The sequence below is a fragment of the Trachinotus anak genome, unplaced genomic scaffold, assembly GCF_046630095.1.
Source record: "Trachinotus anak isolate AG129_WGS33_773 ecotype Australia unplaced genomic scaffold, CSIRO_AGI_Tana_v1 ptg000007l, whole genome shotgun sequence".
Classification (NCBI taxonomy): Eukaryota; Metazoa; Chordata; class Actinopteri; order Carangiformes; family Carangidae; genus Trachinotus; species Trachinotus anak.
In genome coordinates this window covers 24,395,313-24,414,350 of record NW_027273858.1, presented here as the reverse complement: position 1 = coordinate 24,414,350, position 19,038 = coordinate 24,395,313, and the positions used below count along the sequence as shown (strand labels likewise).

General features: G+C 40.0%; 1 protein-coding gene across 2 annotated transcripts; it reads right to left on the bottom strand.

Moving 5' to 3' along the window:
- Positions 1-370: 370 nt before the first annotated feature.
- Positions 371-14,827, bottom strand: edaradd (EDAR-associated death domain). Of its 2 annotated transcripts, none has more exons than XM_071481547.1 (6): positions 14,292-14,827; positions 7,411-7,469; positions 6,980-7,022; positions 6,454-6,524; positions 2,603-2,651; positions 371-2,187 (listed from the first exon to the last, which is right to left on the bottom strand). In XM_071481547.1, exons 1-6 carry the CDS (start codon positions 14,527-14,529, stop codon positions 1,790-1,792), a joined length of 858 nt encoding a protein of 285 aa, XP_071337648.1. In that variant the 5' UTR covers positions 14,530-14,827; the 3' UTR covers positions 371-1,789. The 2 variants fall into 2 exon arrangements, with proteins under 2 accessions (XP_071337648.1, XP_071337647.1); XM_071481546.1 differs by having other exon boundaries at positions 6,454-6,527; positions 14,292-14,826.
- Positions 14,828-19,038: the final 4,211 nt, after the last annotated feature.

The following is a 19,038-nucleotide window of genomic DNA, read 5'->3' as shown; positions in this document are numbered from 1 at the left end:
CACAACAAGCACAAGGTGGTAGGTCCTGATCACATGAACTGTGTGGCTGCCTCTAAGCACACCCATTATTTTAGTTTATGTAGGTGCAGCAGTAATAAGTTCAAAAGGGTGGGCTGGGGTGGACTATGAGTTAGAGGGGGCAGTGACTCATAAAGTTAGTCTTGGCCAGTCACATCACGGATCTCTGAAATAGCTCAGCAAATCACAGCCACAGGTGACAACAGATCAACAAATGGAGAGAGGGAGCTGACGCTGATGTCTGGATCTGAACACAGAACCACAAATCTGCAGCCAGAGGGAGATGGTGTTGATTTTTATTAGAGGGAATAAATTAAAAATGTTGATGAAGCTGATTCTATCATCACATCAATCAGACACTATTTCAGTTTTATTTCTACTGTGTCTCATGTTATAATTGTCAATGTAACATCACAGTGTAAAATGCACCACACCAACATTTGCACTGTAATGCATTTCAAGAGTAAAACATAAAATGCAACTCTGACATGATGGACACATCTAGTATTTGATGGAGACAGCCAGATGTCATTTGCACACAGTGGAAAATTTAATTAGCAGAGGGAGAAACTTTTCATACAGTATGAAGCAACAGACACTGTAAGAATCACTCATACTTATTTAGAGATAAATAATGAGATAATGATAAGATGCTTTACTGATGTTCCAGCTTTTAACACAGTAAACAGAATGTTTAAACGCCCCTGCCAGCTGGGAAGTCATTAGATAAAGAGTGTTTGCTCTTCGTGATAAAATCTGCAGACTGGCTTGAGGTGACATGTTAGAAACAGATGTGGCTGTGTGGCTTCTACTCTCAGTGAAAAAGTCTAAGGCCCATTTCCCACTAAACACTACCAACTTTCTTTGTGCTGCTTCATTTGACTGAACCTCTTGCCTGTTTGTGCGTCTGTGTCATCAAGATCAGGACTTCACCAAACTGCTAGAGCACAAACACAGCACCCAAGAGTCTAAACTTAGTGCCACTTTGAGCTACATGCCAGGGTCAGGATGCTAACATGCATGTGACGACAACGCTAACATGGTAATATCCACCATTTAGTTAGGATGAGTTAAATTAGCACTAAACACAAACACATGATGATGAGACTGTCAGTGGGTCAGGTATTTGGTCCAAAATCAAAGTAATGAACACATTCATATTATGACCTGATGATTAAAGAAAATGTCACCACGTTTATTACAACTCATCCTGAGGAGGCCATGAATGTGTTTACTACATGTTATAAAAACCATCCAAGTAGTTCAAACCTCATGTGATAGTAGACAAAAAGATCATCAAAGTCTTTGTCTGAGAACCATGAACATCACATGCACCAAATTTTGTACTAATGTGTAAAAATGCATGTTGCATTAGATTTAGTAAAAATTTAGACCTGCTGGTGGTGCTAGATGAAGAGTCAGGGGATGAAAAAAGTTGGTGGATTCAGTCACCATCGAGATCTGTACAAATGTTCACGTCAGTCTCTCCACTGAGATGTTTCAGTCTGGAGCGACAGGCCGGTGGAACAGTTAAAAATGTGAGTGAGAGCTAAACTGTCTGTAGGATACTGTGCTACCTGAAGCACCCAGTGATGTTCTCCACAGGAAGTTTCCAGTTGTTGGTCAATGTTTTACCTTTTTTGTAAGACCACCTGGCCAACAAAGTTACATAAAAAAGTGGTAACATGTATCCAAGCTCATGAAGAGGAATAAAATCCTAACAAGTAGAACCCTGAAGAGGAAAACAAAGAGACTGGATAAATACACAGAGTCAAACTGGACACTGAGTCTGTTGCCACCGTGATGGCCAGTCCTTCTCTATCCAGCTCTGCAGCAGTCGCAGGACATCAATGCGCTGGTAGATGCGACAAAGTTCAGTGAGCTCAGTGACTGTTTTCTGGTTGTAGCGCAGCAGGAACTCCTGGGTGGGGCTGTGGGACAACGAGCCCTGGGTCCGGTGCTCCAGCAGGGTCAGTTCATCATAGCTCATCCCCCAGCGACTTGCAAAGTTCTTCCAGTTTTTGATGGTGCAGTGGTTTGGATCCAGTTTGAGCCGCAGTAAGTCCAGGAGGTCTTTGTCATTCATGAGGTCGCTGATCTTTGGAGGAGGTGCTGGACAGAAGCACTTTTCACAGGGGCTGTTCAGTAGCTGCAGTTCTTTGGGGTAGTCTGAACTCACAGATGCATGAGGAAAATGTAATTAGTTTAATAGAATGTGTGCATCACATTTTTACAGTATATCCACATTAATTTAAAAGGAGTAAATATAAACTATCTGCCTCCTGGTGGCCACACTGGGGCCCCTGTGGTCAGTGGTCTAAGGCACACACCCACTTCCTTTCCACATGTCTCTTATCTGTCTCTGCTGCAGGGTACCCTCATATCAATAACATTATGTTCAAGTGATTACACACCCTATACGGTCATTAAGTTTTCAAAATAAAACACCCTTTACCCTCAACAAGGCTGTAAATGTTTTGGGAAATTTTTCATAAATAATCCAAAAATGATGCAGTTTTCATGCAGAATGAGTCAGTAATGATTTTCCTGTTCTTATTATAATAATATATAATGATCAGTTTACCTGGTGAAGTAGATGTTGGGCAGGTACATTCTTCCACATCTTCAACTGGCTGTACACAGAAAAACAAACACAACAATTACTCAAAAACCACACCACATCCAATGTTGATCATTTTCTTTCAGCCTCCAAACTCAATGACAAACACGCCTGAAATATGAAAACATCAGAAACAGTTAGCTCCTGTCACATTTCATCCTTCACAGTAAACAACAACAGCAGCACTAATTTATATGTAGTTTTATAACATGATACACATGTGCAGTACATGATACAGTTTGTTTTCTGAGAAATGGTTTGTGAATTAACGCGACCAAGTGTTTACAGCTGTGCTTTGAGCTCAATGCTAGTTTCAACCTGCACATGACAACAATGCTACATACTGATGTTTAGCAGGTGTGTGTACTAATTAGCAACAAACACAAAGTGGCACTGAGAATGATGGAAATGTCATTAGTTCTGCAGGTAATTAGTCACAAACCACAGTACTGGACAATATTTAACTTTGATCTGATGATGACACTGAATGAAAAGTTATTACAGTTAAATTGGAGAAGGACATGAATGTGTGGACCAAATTTCACGACAATCCATCCAGACATTTCCATTTAAAAACCACAATGTCAGCCTCATGGTGGCACTAGAAGAAAAGCCAGGGGCTCGCAAAAGTCAGTCGGATTTGTCCTGTGGGGACCTTAAATGTCTGAACAAAGTTTCAGGGCAATCCATCCAAAAGTTATTGAGATATTTAAGTCTGGATTAAAGTGGTGGACTGATTGACAGAGGGACATTGATGCTGGCAAGGCTCAAAACATCACATTGTCTAACCAGAGATTCCAGGGGACAGACACCCCCGAATAAACATCAGGGCAAAACCTCTGTTGGTCTCAAGGTGCATCATCACACTGTGTCACCAACCTGGTAGCATTTAGCATTACAGTGCTGATGGTAGCACTATAGTGTTTCTGAGTTTAATGAAAACTAGGACATGGTTTTTCTTTTTGCTTCACTTTATTCTGCATGTAGATATATTTTTACTGACCCTTCCCTGGTTTTGTACCAAGTGCTAATCCTACAGCTCTTAAAATGTAAAGTTTACACTGATAGCCTCACAAACACTTTGTGCTTAATGGTGTGATTTATTAACTTAGATGTTTAAGGACATCATGCTAATGTTCCATTCGTAAGCTGTGGTCACATGATATTGGACATGTCTTGAATCAAAGCTGTGCCTCTCCCCACTTTGTTTTTCAAAAGTTTGGTTGGTCTCCTCAAACTGTTTTACTGTCTTCTGAAAGTTGAACATGTCTCAACAAAAGCCATGTTCTCACCAGACAGAGAATGGAGGAACTATCCCTGGAGGGATTTACACATCTTACTAGTGAACACCGTAAAGTTCCTCACCTCCACATGCTGCCTTCTCCTTATACTGTGTGTATGTTCAACACTGTTGTCTTTAAAGCTTTTAAAGCATGATAGAGAATGAGCTTAACTCTCTCTCTACCCTCTGTGCTCCTGCTCTGTTATTAGCAAAGCTCACAGCTGCACCTTCTAGTTCAGTGGTACTGAACCACATCCTGTTTGCTCACAGCTTCAATTAGAAATCACCCAGAGAGTGAACCTCTGGCAAGGCAGAACATAATTCTTTACATTTGGTAGTTTGAATAATAGAAAATGTGTATCAAAATACACAGGAATGATGCCTACTGCCGATTGGTTGATGGTGGTCGTATTTTTGGAGAATGCCGTATGAACATTTGTAATAGGATGGATTGTGTAAAGTTTTCAGGTGACTCATGACCACAGAGTTGTGGCCCTTTAAATGAATGATGGTGCTGCAGTGTCGTGTGAGAAAAAGAACAACTCTTTTGCTTGATAGGCACAAATATATTAAGAATAATGGCAGTTTATGTGAAATAGGCCACAACTACATAAATCTGGTAAAGGCTTAAAGGTATATGGAATTTAATGTGAGAATGTTTTAGGCCGTGCTGATTATTATGGTGACAATCTCCCTGGACTCTAGTATTTCCTGATTTATTTTGAAATCTCTCACCTCCCTTGTCGTTTGTTGTTTTCCCTTGTTGCCTGTGTGTTTTTCCTGCCAGTTTTGTTAAGTGTCTCATCTGCCTCAGCAGTTGTGTGCCAAAATCTAAAATGGATTATAATGTCAATCTGTCTGCACCACAAAGGGGCAAGTTCTTCCTTCATCAATGTCTTAACTTTCTACAGTCACTGATATACAGAGTATTCAGAAAGTCTTCAGACCTCTGCACGTTTTCACAATTTGTGATGTTGCAGCCTATATATCATTTAAATTAATTTCCTCTTATCAATCTACACACAATACCCCATAATGACTTTATACCCCAAGGTTGGAGGAACTGCCTATAGAGCCTGACAGAGCTGGAGAGGATCTGCAGAGAGGAATGGCAGAAAATCCCCAAATCCAGGTGCACAAAGCTTGTTGTGTCATACCTCTGGTGCCTTTTACATATCTGTGCCCAGGGGCCCATTTTCTCATAATCCATCCATGGTATATAAGTGTGCTCATTCTTTTACTTAAGACTGTAGTTCTTGTATCTGCTACGTTCATTTTTTTGGCTGGACTACGACTACAGGGCCGGCCGTATAGACGCAACTGTTGCTGTCTGACTGAGTTAGCTTTATTGTGAATTCAGCTGTATTAAAATTCTGTATATAAGAGCACAAATAGGAAGAGAGAAGAGAGGTAAAACCCGCTGCTACTAGACTAAAACAAGCTGACAGTAGAGTGAAACCAGCTGGTCCTAGGCTGAAACTATTATTTTTACATTAGGGCTTTCTTTAAAAAGCACTACAATATGAACATCACATGTTCATGGCTCTGTAGCTGTTGAAAGTTCAACACAGGGACACGGTGGTTAAATGTTCAACAACATACTTCTGTGTAAATCTATGTTCATTCAATGACATCTGTAACAGTTGTAGAATTGAGTTTTTGTAAAAGATGATGATAAAGGTTTAATCCAGCTGACTCTAGACTGAAACCAGCTGACACTAGACTGAAACCAGTATACACTGGACTGAAACCAGCTGACACTAGGCTGAAACCAGCTGGCACTAGGCTAACACTTGACTGAAACCAGCTGACACTAGGCTGAAACCGGCTGACACCAGGCTGACACTTAACTAAAACCAGCTGACACTAGGCTGAAACCAGCTGACACTAGGCTGAAACCAGTTGACACAAGACTGAAACCAGCTGACACAAGGCTGACACTTGACTGAAACCAGCTGGCACTAGGCTGACATTTGACTGAAACCAGCTGGCACTAGGCTGAAACTAACTGATACTAGGCTGACACTTAACTAAAACCAGCTGACACTAGGCTGAAACCAGCTGACACTAGGCTGAATCCAGCTGACAAAAGACTGACACTTGACTGAAACCAGCTGGCACTAGGCTGACATTTGACTGAAACCAGCTGGCATTAGGCTGAAACTAACTGACACTAGGCTGAAACCAGCTGACACTAGACTGAAACCAGCTGACACTAGGCTGACACTTGACTGAAACCAGCTGGCACTAGGCTGAAACCAACTGAGTTATTTTTACATTAGGGCTTTCTTTAAGAAGCACTACAATTTGAGAGTCTCCACTGCTACTATTACATACATCACATGTTCATTGCCCTGTGTCAACACAGGTAGAACACTGTAGTTAAATGTTCAACAACATACTTCTGTGTAAATCTATGTTCATTCAATGACATGTGTAACACTTGTAGAATTGAGTTTTTGTAAAAGACGATGATAAAGGTTTAATTTTTCAAACACCTGTTGTGCATTCACACATCAAAGGTGATACTGACCTGTCTTATTCTGTCTGAGGAGGGGCTCAGGTATCTGGAGGGCATGGAGCTCAGGTGGAGCGTCACAGCATCTGCTGGGGACACATTACCAAAAAAACATTGCAGGTATACACATTTATCACTGAGAAACATTTTTCACAGTAACAGATTAGTCAAACAATGTATGTAAAATCTTAATTGACATAAACAGACGACAGTCAGGACTTTATTGGCTTAGATTAGAGACAACACACTCTGTTGTATATTTGACTGTTGTCTTGATCTATTGAAGCTGTGTATGTGTAGCTTTCCTTTATACTTGTATGTAGTATGTTTACATTTATTTTAATTTCTGTTTGAATCAACCAATCAACTTGCTTTCAGTAGATGGGCACTTCTCCCAGGCCTTCATTGATCCACTACGCCATTACTTAATTACCAGTTTTTATCTGAGAAGATACAGAATGAATGGATGCTGACAGAAATAGGAGTGTGTTCATGTGTGCTTTCTAAAATTGACAAATTGTGGTCTGACTCCCTTATTTACCATGAGGATCTGTCACTTGCACTGGATAATTGGCCTCCACGGACTGTGGGAGAGAAGGGCAGACATGATGACATTAGAAAGTAAAATGAACAAAGCTAAAAAGAAAAACACAAGTTCATCTGCTGTGAACTCTCTTTGTGGGAGCTTCATATTCAGTCTCTTCAGCAATCAAGAAGTAGTCTGTAACTGTGGAGGAAAATTACTACCTTGTGTGCACAGAGAGGGAACAGCCTGCTACGACTTGTTCCTCAATAAGCCTCCAGGCTATAGCAATCACAGCACAGTGTGTTCAGTTCTGGTACATTTCTTAGCAGATTACTGAGAGACTCAGCTCTCTACAGAAGAACAATGAGAAATCAGCACAAAGCAAACTGGATAGAAGACAAGTCAAGACAAACATATGACTAGATAAGTAAGTAAAAGTTGCTCACAAATTCTGCCACAAAGTTGGTGGTGTCTGTGTCCTCCACAGGTTCAGAGCTGGTTCCACCTGTCACACAAAAGGAAGAGAATTCAGGATTGTGAACTGATGTCATCAGTTCCACTCATCTCATTCACTTCCTGTGAATCACATTAACTCAAGACACGCACAGAAAAGCCACATCCTCCAGCCAACAGTAGTTACTGGTATGTGACTGTGATGTAGCGTGGACATGTTCATGTAGGCACTAAAACGAGACAGTGTAATGTAACTATGAGTGTAGGACGACTTATGTCATGGCCCTGCTTTTATACAAGCTACATCAGACCTGCCAAATGAACCTCAGTGATGTGAAGGCGAGCTTGTGATAGTGCATGAAAACTTCCCAGAAACAATGAAAAGACTGTTCAGCACCAACATGGAAAACTCTTAAATCAAATGCCCTCAGCAGTGAAAAGGAATATTCTGCACTCACACATTCACAGATGAGCTGGGAGAGCAGCACAAAGGCAGCTTTTCACTCCAGCAAATACCTGGACGGGGGTATGAGGGCCTTCATCAGTCTACGTCACGCTGAGGCCACTGAATCCAAAGGGCCTTTCTTAGGTTACACTCTGTGACGATGAAACTTTCATTTGCACGGGAAACTACAAATAGGATTAAGTGTTCAGGTGTTAGCAGGCCATGCAGCTTTCAAGGTGGTGTTCACCTGAGAGAGAGCAGTCATGTGTGCAGGTCACACAGAGTGTAACCAGCCTGTATGTCACAGGACTCTGGAACAACATACACTTTATCACACACAGCTTCACCCGCTGCATACAGCTACAGACTTCTTCTTTAGACGCCTCTCTAAGTTATTTCTTTCAGTCCTGAGCCGATTCGAGTGTCAGGTAAAACACAGCTCAGGTGAATCAAACCTGCCCAGTGACATACTGATCCCTGGCCCAGAGAGACTCCACAGGGCACCTTCAAGTCTGGTAATAGCCTACACCTCTTACTGTCAAGACATCATAAATGCAAACACAAACCAACAGGGATTTATTCCTCTGAGCCAAACACTATTAGAAACACAGCAAAGAGCCACACTGTAGTTTATTCTCTCTCAGTCCCACAGACCATCCTGCTGTGGATTCATCTGCTGAAAATAGATCTAACAAATGTCTGTTTGCTAAAAACTGCAGCAACCACTCTGCCCAGCCGTTTGAGGAGACAACTGAGCCTTTTTAAAAAATGAAAGTGTACATTCTATATGTGGTTTTAAAGGTTATGTTATTGTACATTATGTTGTAACACATCAACATCCATACTTTTAGATGGAAGCCATCAGTTAAGTCATAAACAAAAATACGTTTTAAGAAACGTACAATGCAAATCCACAACTCTGAGTTTCCAAAGGAGAATCTCTGATTCTCAAAGACCAAACAAAGATCTTTGTTTCAGTCAGATACACAGATACACTACAGATACACCTGGACAAACAGGTAAATAGTATAATGGTTTTGTTAAACAATGTGCTGCATTTCCCAAATTAGTGATCCCCTATCTGATGTGTAGCCACATCCACATCCAATGGACAACTGCATAAGGTCAAAATAATGAAGGTGAGGATGATCGTTATTCTTAACTTTTCAGTAATCAGAAAATCTTGCAGGCCTCCCACCTGTCACAACACAGACACACAACTGTGGGGGCACATGTGCATCATGATCACGCCTCTTCAAACACACAAACACACAAAAATTCCACTGTGCAACATATGATGTCAAAATGTGTGAGGGCAAAAATGCCTAATATATATATATATATATATATATATATATATACACATACACACACACACACACCTATACACACACAATCATAAGATAACATAAAGAATATACAAAGAGAGCACGTGAAACATCTGTAAAGATTATTCAAACGCTTCAGACAAATCTTTGTTACGTTCCAGAGATTTTTCTGACTCTTATCAAAAAGATGAAGGTGGATCCATCATAAACTGTGGGTCAGTGTATGATACTGTATTTCCAGACTGTCAGAGACTCTGCATTTCTACATCACGTATAGTATGTATTTCAACTGTCCTGTCTAGCACTGATGATGTATTTCTCATTAAGGGATTAAACGTTTTCACAGCAGAGACCACAGGAGGTGACAGTCAGTGTGATCCATTGGAGAGGAAATGAATGGTAAATCCCCGTCACCACTGCTTCTGTAGACCAGCCCACACAAGACTACTAGGAAATGTTGACATGTTGCACTTGGCTTTCATGATGTGTTCAGTTCCTCTATTTTTAGAATAACTGGTTATTGAGTATTTGCGCATGGAATCAACAATTCATATGGAAAAAGTCCTGCTGAGAATACACCTGTCTACAATTTTCAATATTTCTTAATTCAAACCACCTCTTCTTTAGTTTTCATGCACAATACAATTTTTGCACATATATCTGTGGAAAGTTTCATGGGCTGGTGCCAGACATGTTTAAAGAACGTATTGAACCATCAGGCTGGTGCTACATCTCCTCAGGTTAAACGCCTAAATCATCTCAGACCCAGCTGTGACACAAGTGAATGATTCTCAGCTCAGCCTTCAGTGTTGGTATCACCACAGTCACTGACTGTTAAAAACTGTTTTCAGTCCTGCCTGTGGAGGAGCAGCTTTTTGTCTTAGAGCTCCTCACTATAAAAAGAGAAGAAGAAGAGTCCATATGGAGTGCATAAAGACTCTTTGCAGGGTCCACTACTTGGCAGCTTTTAAATCCCCACTCAAGTTCATATGCATCAGTTTTCATTGCTGTGCAGGCAACACCTGAGTTGTCATAAGTGCTCATCCTGATGACCAAACACTAACTGCCAGACAAGAAGGTCAAATCTGGATGATTTTCCAAAACTTATGCCTAATAGCAACATTTTAAAATGGATCTCTTGTTACGATAAAACATGACATTGTGGTTAAGGTTAGGGAAACATTGTGGTTACACTTCCTACAAAGGTAAATGTTAATTGAATGTGTGTAATGAGACTTTATCTCTGGTTTCCTGTATGAGAGTCTGCTTCACACACGTCCACCACTCTGACCTCCACTCCCTTACTTTCCACCTCACTACATCAAGGGGTATGCTACTTCCGATGTAGGCAGTGAACACTGACTTTGGATGATGGTAAATTGTGAGATGCAAAATGGTCTGTTGTGAATATGATTCCTACAGACACCGGTTTGATTGCCCCTTTACTCACTTCAAAACTGGATCTCACTTCAATCACCTAAAACTTTCCCAGACTGAATTAGGTCAAAACAGAGACTGAAGTTTCTTTGTGCACAGACGGGCTTAATTATCGATTAATCGAACAGTTACATTCCCTTCTAATTAATTAATTGGTCTATTACATGTCACAAAATTGTGACTATAAAATCCCAGAGGTCAGGGTGATGTTTTCAGATGTCTGAACAACAGTGCATTTCAGCAGCTGACTCTTTTATCTCAAAAGTTGCTGGAAGCACCACAAAGAGCACATAACACTGAGATGAATGTAAAGTCATGGCCGCCTGGAGGCTAGAAAATCAACCTAAAATGTTATGGATTTTTTTTAATAACACGATGAAGTGATGTAAAATGTAGGCCATTTGTAGTTAATTTTCTCAAAGATGAAAAACTATCAGTACATAACTGAAAAACGCACCCCTGGGTGGTATTCCCCTTTAAAAACAGCGAATTAAGTATCAGGACTTAGAGCCAGTCACCCAATTACCAAGTGTAAGTCAAACCCCAGATCAGTTGAGCATTGTTTCTCCCTCTCTGGGAATGCAGGGGCATGTGACTGCATGCTCTGGATAAAGTTCAAAAAATGAAATATAAACCACATCATAATACATTGCTCAGGGCCATAATTCCATGCAGGTGAACCCAACTTCTCTCCATTTTGACCACCCATGAAAGGATAAAGCACAGTCTCTAAGCAGCCTGTTTAGCAGCCTGTTTGTTTTGTCATGGGTTTGTTTCTGCACATGAATGGAGGTGAATGACATACTAATACCTGACTCAGGCCACAGTGAAGTCTAGACTGCGAGCAGCTTCATACACTCACCCAGTAGACTCTCTGCTACATGTGGAACATCTGACAGACGGTGGTATATCTGCACATTATATATTCATGCTTACACTACCGCTTTAATGACTCATCAGCCAATTAAAATAGATATTTCTCCCTGATCAGAGTCACATAAAACCACTCTGTATATTCCAACAGCTTAATGTTCTGTTGTATCTCTGATTGTTTTTACCACTGAACAGATGCAGAACTTAGTTTTAAAGGTCTTATTTGATGTTGATAAGAAGCTTCATACTCATCATTTATCTGAGTTAAGTTTGGGAGCAGACGTCATGATGTGGTTTATTTTTTTTCCACCTGTAATTCAGCAGAAACATAAACATGAGGATGTTGGTTTCGGTAGCAGCTACATGCTGAACCTGTTTCTTAACAAACAGCAGCCAGGTGCAGTTAATAGTGTGCAACAGTGAGGTTTCTTAGTTTGGTTCCACTGTGCATGTGCAGAGACCACAACCAAAACCTGTGCTCCCCAGCCGCAGCTACAGAAATGCTGGGTGGATGGATACTCTGCAATTTATCAGGAAATACTTCCAGTGTGAACACTGACCCCACCCTTTCTTCCAAAGTAACAGTACCTGTGAAATCAGCTGACAGCGTGTTCTGTAGATTATCCACAGCGTGCAGAAACAGATATTACACCCTCTGTCCAGCCACTGTGCTGGGAAGGTGAAGTGTGCAGGCTGAAACATGAGCGCAGAGTTAGAGAGGGCTGGATGCTGAAGGTGTTTTTTCTTTTTTTCCAACAGTACCGCCGACTTTCCTTCAAACGCACATGTTCCAAAATCTACAGAGGTCCCACCTGATTAACTCACTAGGACCACCGTCGCAGCTGCAAACCCACAGCCACCTCAGTGTGGATACATCAGTGTGGATTAACTGACAAGGACTCGCATCGGTGGTTTTGTGTAGTTCTGACATGGCTCACTTTTGGTATTAAAGGAAAAAAAATCCAGTGACATAAAATTTGTAAAAACTTATCACAAATGTACTGCTGTTTAACAGATATTAGTGGTAGCTTTGCCTCCTCTACTAGTATTTCCTCTGCTCTCTGATCTTAGTTACTTGATAATAAGTAGATATATTTACTGTTGCAGTAATATTTTCAAGTGACCACATAATTAAAAGAAATTCAATAAATCTACAAGTAAATTCTATAAAGTGACAACTGAAGAATCTTGAACTGTCCAGTTTAAACTCAATGTCCTGGCTTAGCTGAGAGATTTACTGAAGACCTGCTGTAATTACAGTTTAGTTATGGTAAAGGGAACTACAGTGTGTGCTTGGATCATATAGGATTGCAGAAAAACAGCCATTAACCTGCAGTGTGACTAAACACATGTTCACCATCCTGTGTCAAACATAGTGTTTGTGTGAAAGTGGTTTTGGTAACTACAGGCAGGAAAAGCTGGTTACACCTGAATCTAAAGGATATAACACTTCTGCGTGAGCAGTACACACACACACACACACACACACACACACACTGTGAGATCACGTTGAATTCTGAGCTGAGACAGCAGGTGTTGATGAGCCAAGAGTCTTTGATGTTTACATGATAGTGAGTATTTAGCACAGTCACAGTGTGCAGGTGAGGCTCTTCAATATGCTCATGTTTACAACAGAAACCAGTGAGTGTGGCTCTTTGGAGTGCGACCTTTTCTTTAACAACTGTCACTGAAAGTCAGAATGAAACAGAAGGTGGTGGACAAACATATGACCATATCATATGTTATTATTATTCACTGAATCATGGGTAGACAGTCAACTCTCATGAGTGTTGAGGGGGAAACAATAGAGCAGCCTTTATACAGGGTTAAGTTCATTAGTTAATTAGTGGTTAATAAAGCATTTCCTAATGCTGCATGGATCAGTTATTAATAGAAATAATAGGCATTAATAGGAACCTTGCCTGTAGCTTCCACTGAGGACACTGGTCTTCTGTAACATGTCTGTATGAATCTGGGGGATTAATGACCTGAGGAGGATCTCATTCTCTCTAATCACATACATGTGGACTGCAAGGTTCAGGTGATTTGAATCTATCTATCTATCTATCTATCTATCTATCTATCTATCTATCTATCTAAACAGTATATCAATGCATCATGGGTCATACTTGATAAGTCATCTGCAATTACAAGTCTTAAGTTATTTATAAAAGGTTCTTCTAATGTCACAGCGGAGGAGGTTAATCACCAGCCTAACATGGCAACATGTTAGGCCCATGAATAAAGGAATTAGGTACAGCTTACAAACCAGTACAAAGAGTGTCCTATTATGTTTAGTCATAATTCAATATTCTAGTTATCTGAAAATAACATGGGATTTTAAAGGTACTGCAGTTGTAACAAAGACTATATTCAGGTGAATTGAAAAGAAACACACTTACCACTGAACATGTGGCCACTTTAACACATGAGCCCTTTTTCTGTCACTGTTAATATTCATTTCCAATCAGTCTCACAGGATGAACACATCATACATTTATAGAAAGGTTCACTGGGCAAAGGCATTTCCCATCAGTAGAGAGGGGGAGTTTTTTTAAATTGTGGCTGCAGACAGAAACGGTCTTAAAAATCTTCTATCGAGCTAAAGCTGCTCAAATAAAACACTTTAAATGGTAAAACGTGTATTTTAGTTATTAAAACAAAAACAATACTAAAACATGATAAATGAGAAGATCAGTGTAAAAGGTCTCCCAGTTACAGTTCACAGTTTCATTAAAACGATGTAAAACAAATGAAGCTGTTACAGTAACACACTGCACAGTAAACTCACCAAACGGTTCCTTACACGCCCGCAAGCTGCTCATTTTTGAGGCTAAGACGTTTGCCATGCAGACCCTGTCCCAAGACCAGAGAGAGACAGTGACCGACTGAGACACACGGGGACTCTCCGAGCTGAGACAAGGCACCGACCCAGCCCCGCGGTGGCTCACAATGAAACACCTCAGTGATGAGAAGGTACCAGGATCACTGATGCCTTCACTGTCCCCACGTAAATTCAATCTCTCCATTTCGGAAGCCGCGTGAATGTGCCGCGTGAATGTCGCTGATTGATAAGGAAATCGTCGGACACCAATAATAAGTTATTTTGATTGATAATCCAATGATATGGTGTGAGCATGTGTGCTGACGGATTGATGTTAAAAGGGTTAACACAAAACGTGAACGGCATAATGTTTCAGGTGAATAGCAATAGCCAATCACTTTATTGTATTCAGTGATGATTTTGGCCACCCAGGTGTAGCCGAACAAACTGTTAACATGATGTTACTTTATAAAGTTGTTATGTGAATGTGTGAACAAAGAGTTGCCTGTACTTCCAGCACACAAAGAGCAACATTAGCATTGATTTGAGTTGAAGTCCAATATTCACTCTTTTTGCTCTGTTTTGGTTCAAGCGTCTCCTGAGAACAATATCTCCTTAGCTGCTGAAAGCTCCACCATATCCCAGATAACAAAATGAAACCTCTGGCCCAACATATGCATGGGTTCTCGGCTGAATCTGGCCCATGTATTGCCACATCTGGGCAGGGTCTGGCTGTTATTGACTGACAGCTGGAAGATTTTCAGTGTGTGTGCCAGAATTGGCCCAGATGTGAAGTAATCATGCTGTATATGAGCCAGATTTGGGGCATCAAACTGGGCATGCACTGAACCAGAAGAACACAAGCATGTGGCCGGATTTATTTTGCTATCTGCTAACATTGTGTATGGTGGGTTTATTAAAACATTTTAGCTGACAACAAGATGAGGGTTATTATTATTACTGTAAGGTCTTTTTGTTCTGCCTGGAGTTTTTATGTGAAATACTATTTCGTTTTTATGTACCTACATAAAAATAATCATTAAAGGAAATCTGAATCTGAAAGTACATCCTTTCACATTACAAATAGTAATTTGTTTCATAGTTAATAAAAACATTGATCAGTGCAGCTTTAAACTACCCCTAACACTGGAATTAATGCATACAAGCTGTTATAATGTAGTAAACATATATGACATATGGCAGGAACTCTCACACCAGCACTGAAAATGCAGATGCTTTACTTTGAGTGTAGTCCAGATACTTTTGGCCATAAATTGTATCTCAACTAATACTGGATGGACCTCAGAGTATGACCTTCATCATTCCTTGACTTTTATCTAGTCCCACTTGCAGCTCAGTTCATGGCCTCATTATTTCTTTTTCTTGGTTACATGAAGATTCATGTCATAATAGATGATAAAAAATAGAGATGCCACAAATTAATCTTGTTTACCTTAAAGGTGTCTTTTTTTCTGAGAGCGTCAACAACATTAGTAGCATCAATGTTGTTTCAGGGCCTGTAAATAGAAACAACCAGACTTAGTCATCACAATCAAACACCTGGAACATGTAGAAAAACATTTTGAATCTTGAGGTAGGGTTCAAGAATGGTGCCATGCTCCATCAGGCCTCTATCTGATGACTTTAACACAAAGATCTGACAGGATTATCATGAATGTGTCGTGCATTAGAGGAAGTATGATCAGTGGTTACTCAGCTGCAGCCTCCTCCACACCAAAGTGTCAGTTACAGTTGCAGTGGTTACAGTTCCGTGGAAGCACCTTTATCAGGATAGAATTAGAACCAGTGGATCAAAACTGATCGAATCAGCAGGCCCAACTGTCTGTTCTCTGTTATCTGGATAAATACTGTTGCATTATGTGTTGCTTCGACAAGTAGTCTGAATAAGACAGAATAAGAATAAGAACACCCTGACAGTCCAATAGTTCTGTGGTAAATACCAAGTTAGTAAACCTCAAATGTCTGTTTCCGTCCAGACTGTTGATGTAGTATTATTATTGTCATAGAGCAATTTGTGGAGCTGTTCGGGCATATAAAGCATCTTATCATCCCTCAGCCTCTGATGCTTACTCACACAGCTCAGTTTACTCACTACAAACACGTCCTGCCTTCTACAGAAAACCAAAGGTTCTTACCTGTGTACATCTTGTGATTTTTTGCATACAGCTATAAAGTCAGCCTCAAAGAAAGGAAAGACTGTGCAGCTGATGCATTATTTGAGTTGACTATTGATATTTGTTGTAGTTATTGCCGTTTCTTTGTTCAATAGTAAAAGAGTGCTTTGATTAGATATATTAGAGTATCCCTGTTTACTGACCATTTTTCTGTGAGCCACTGGATCACCTGTAACAGTCAACTTCCTCAGCAAGATCCTTTGGAAAACACAGTAAAGTGTTGAATGTCTCTCCTCTGGTCCTCAGGTATTAACTGATGTGCCAGTATAGAGGCTCAAAGTCACTTTTCTACCAGTTTATTATGACTCAATCCCACATGAACCACCTTGCTGCTGGAAACAGTCAATACAGCACCAGATGTGTAATAGTTCACAGCTGATAACAGTCCTTAACAAATGCATCAGTGCACCTCCTGTTTGAGTGACATTTGCTAAAAACCACGGTGATGTGGGTAGTCAGGCTGTTATAGGAAATGAAAACTATAGTTTATAAGTTATTTAAGAAGTTTCAGTTATATATATATATACACACACACATATACACACATATATATATAGGTTTAGGATATATATATATATATATATATATGCTGGTATAGGTAATATATAATGTGTGTATGTATATATGTATATATGTATATATGTATATATATATATATATATATATATATATATATAAAACCTAAACTATATGATTGCAAGACATTTATAAAGATTTATGTCTCCAGTAGCAACACATGGGCTCAGACCAGGCAGGTAGAATATTGTCTGCTTTGGTCTGTTCATGGGATTTTAAAATAATAAGATAAGAAAAATACAGAACACCAGCCTTATCATCCAATGACAGTAAAAATTTTAGATATAACTAGCTTTGTTCATGCATATGTCCAAAGAAATTCATGTAATATGTCTGTGAAGATTCTCAGTCAGCAAGGTCATGGTATTCCTAAGACCTATATGAAGGTACATGGACTAGCTTGAGGTTCTTGAAGAAACTCGGGTTCTAGGTTTTAGAAGAACCTCAAAAATTCATGACTGTTGACTGGTGTTTCCAGTTTGCAGATGCATTCACCTGCAGTACAGTAAGCTACATGAAGGCAAAATAAATCACTGAGGGGAAAAAGTAATATTTTACCATCATGATATCTAGAAGTTGCACACAAGAGGTTGTAAACTAAACCTCCACACACACACACACACACACACACACACACACACACACACACACACACACACATATACACACACACACACACACACACACACACACACACACACACACACACACACTATTATTGTTATTATCACTGCACTTACTGAATTTTTTGGTCAGGCTGCTTGTTCAGGAGGGTCACCAAACTTTCTCCTGGTGGAGAGTGTGGTCATAGTCTTTAGTTTCCCTGTCATAAAATAAGAAAAGGACACATCATGCAAACAACAGGAAAATAACTGCACCTGAGAGAAGACCCACAATAAACAGGCTGAAATGGGTGATGGATACAGTTCTGACTGGGACTGAAATGTCTGATGATTTCCTCCATATATGGAAGCAGGAGTCAGGATCCTGTTCTCACAGCAGCAACAGGCATAAAATAGAGCAATACAATCTGTCACAACTAGACTCAGCTGGATATTGAGAGGAGGAGACAACAGGCATTAGCTTCAACAAGCTGAACCTGGGCCCTCTGCTGGACTGCCAAGGAAACACAAGACCTCAGAAAAACAAGACAAAGCCAGGAAACAGTTGCAGCTAGGTCTCAGACCAATGAATGTTCATACCCACTATTACTATATTTCTGCTATACCACTACTAATATCACACCTGTGAAGCCTAAGAGCACAGTCTTGGAGACAGTAAAACTCAGGCTGAGGAACAGCTGTCATTTCCTTTAAGACAACTGATTTTACAGATGGGATGTGAGAAGGTCCGAGGTGTGGCCTGATTCACTTGTTAGACATCAATAAGCCATTAAGAAAACATTAACAGACCAGGAATTTGTCCAAATGGAATTTTGTATTTGTTTTTTTTTTTTTCCTCCCAGAGAAAGATATTATTATTAGTATTAGTTTACGTGTAATGCCCTGTGTAGTTTTTTAAACTTCACTTAAACCTACCAGATAAGGATAAGGTCTAAATGTAAACAGGATTAACCACTTTATGATGTAAACCTAGTGAATTTCACAGTTAGACAATAATGACATAAAAAACAGAGGCAATGAATTCAGACAAATAAGATAGGGACCCTTCATTAATGTTAACAGATATGTATGTGTATGTATACCGGTTCAGGGGGACGTGGCCCAAAGTCTGTTTAAGGCTGTTGAAAAGTAATGACATAAATCATGTGAACATTTTGTAAATTGCTGTTTGATCAGAGTCGAGTTTTTCAGTGTGATATAAGTAAACCCCATAAATAAGAGTGTTTTGCCATTGTATTTCCTTATAGCCTATTTTGATTTCTCTACCATAATTCTTATTTTATGCCACAGTGACAGGGAAACGTATGTGGTCATGTAAAC

Bases quoted from the DNA above. Each gene is read 5' to 3' on its own strand.
- edaradd (XM_071481546.1), bottom strand. From the start codon at position 14,529: ATGGAGAGATTGAATTTACGTGGGGACAGTGAAGGCATCAGTGATCCT. The intron at 7,470-14,291 runs GTGAGTTTACTG...TTTGTGTGACAG, and splicing joins GGCGTGTAAGGAACCGTTTG to GTGGAACCAGCTCTGAACCT. The intron at 2,188-2,602 runs GTAAACTGATCA...CTGTGAGTTCAG, and splicing joins CCCAACATCTACTTCACCAG to ACTACCCCAAAGAACTGCAG.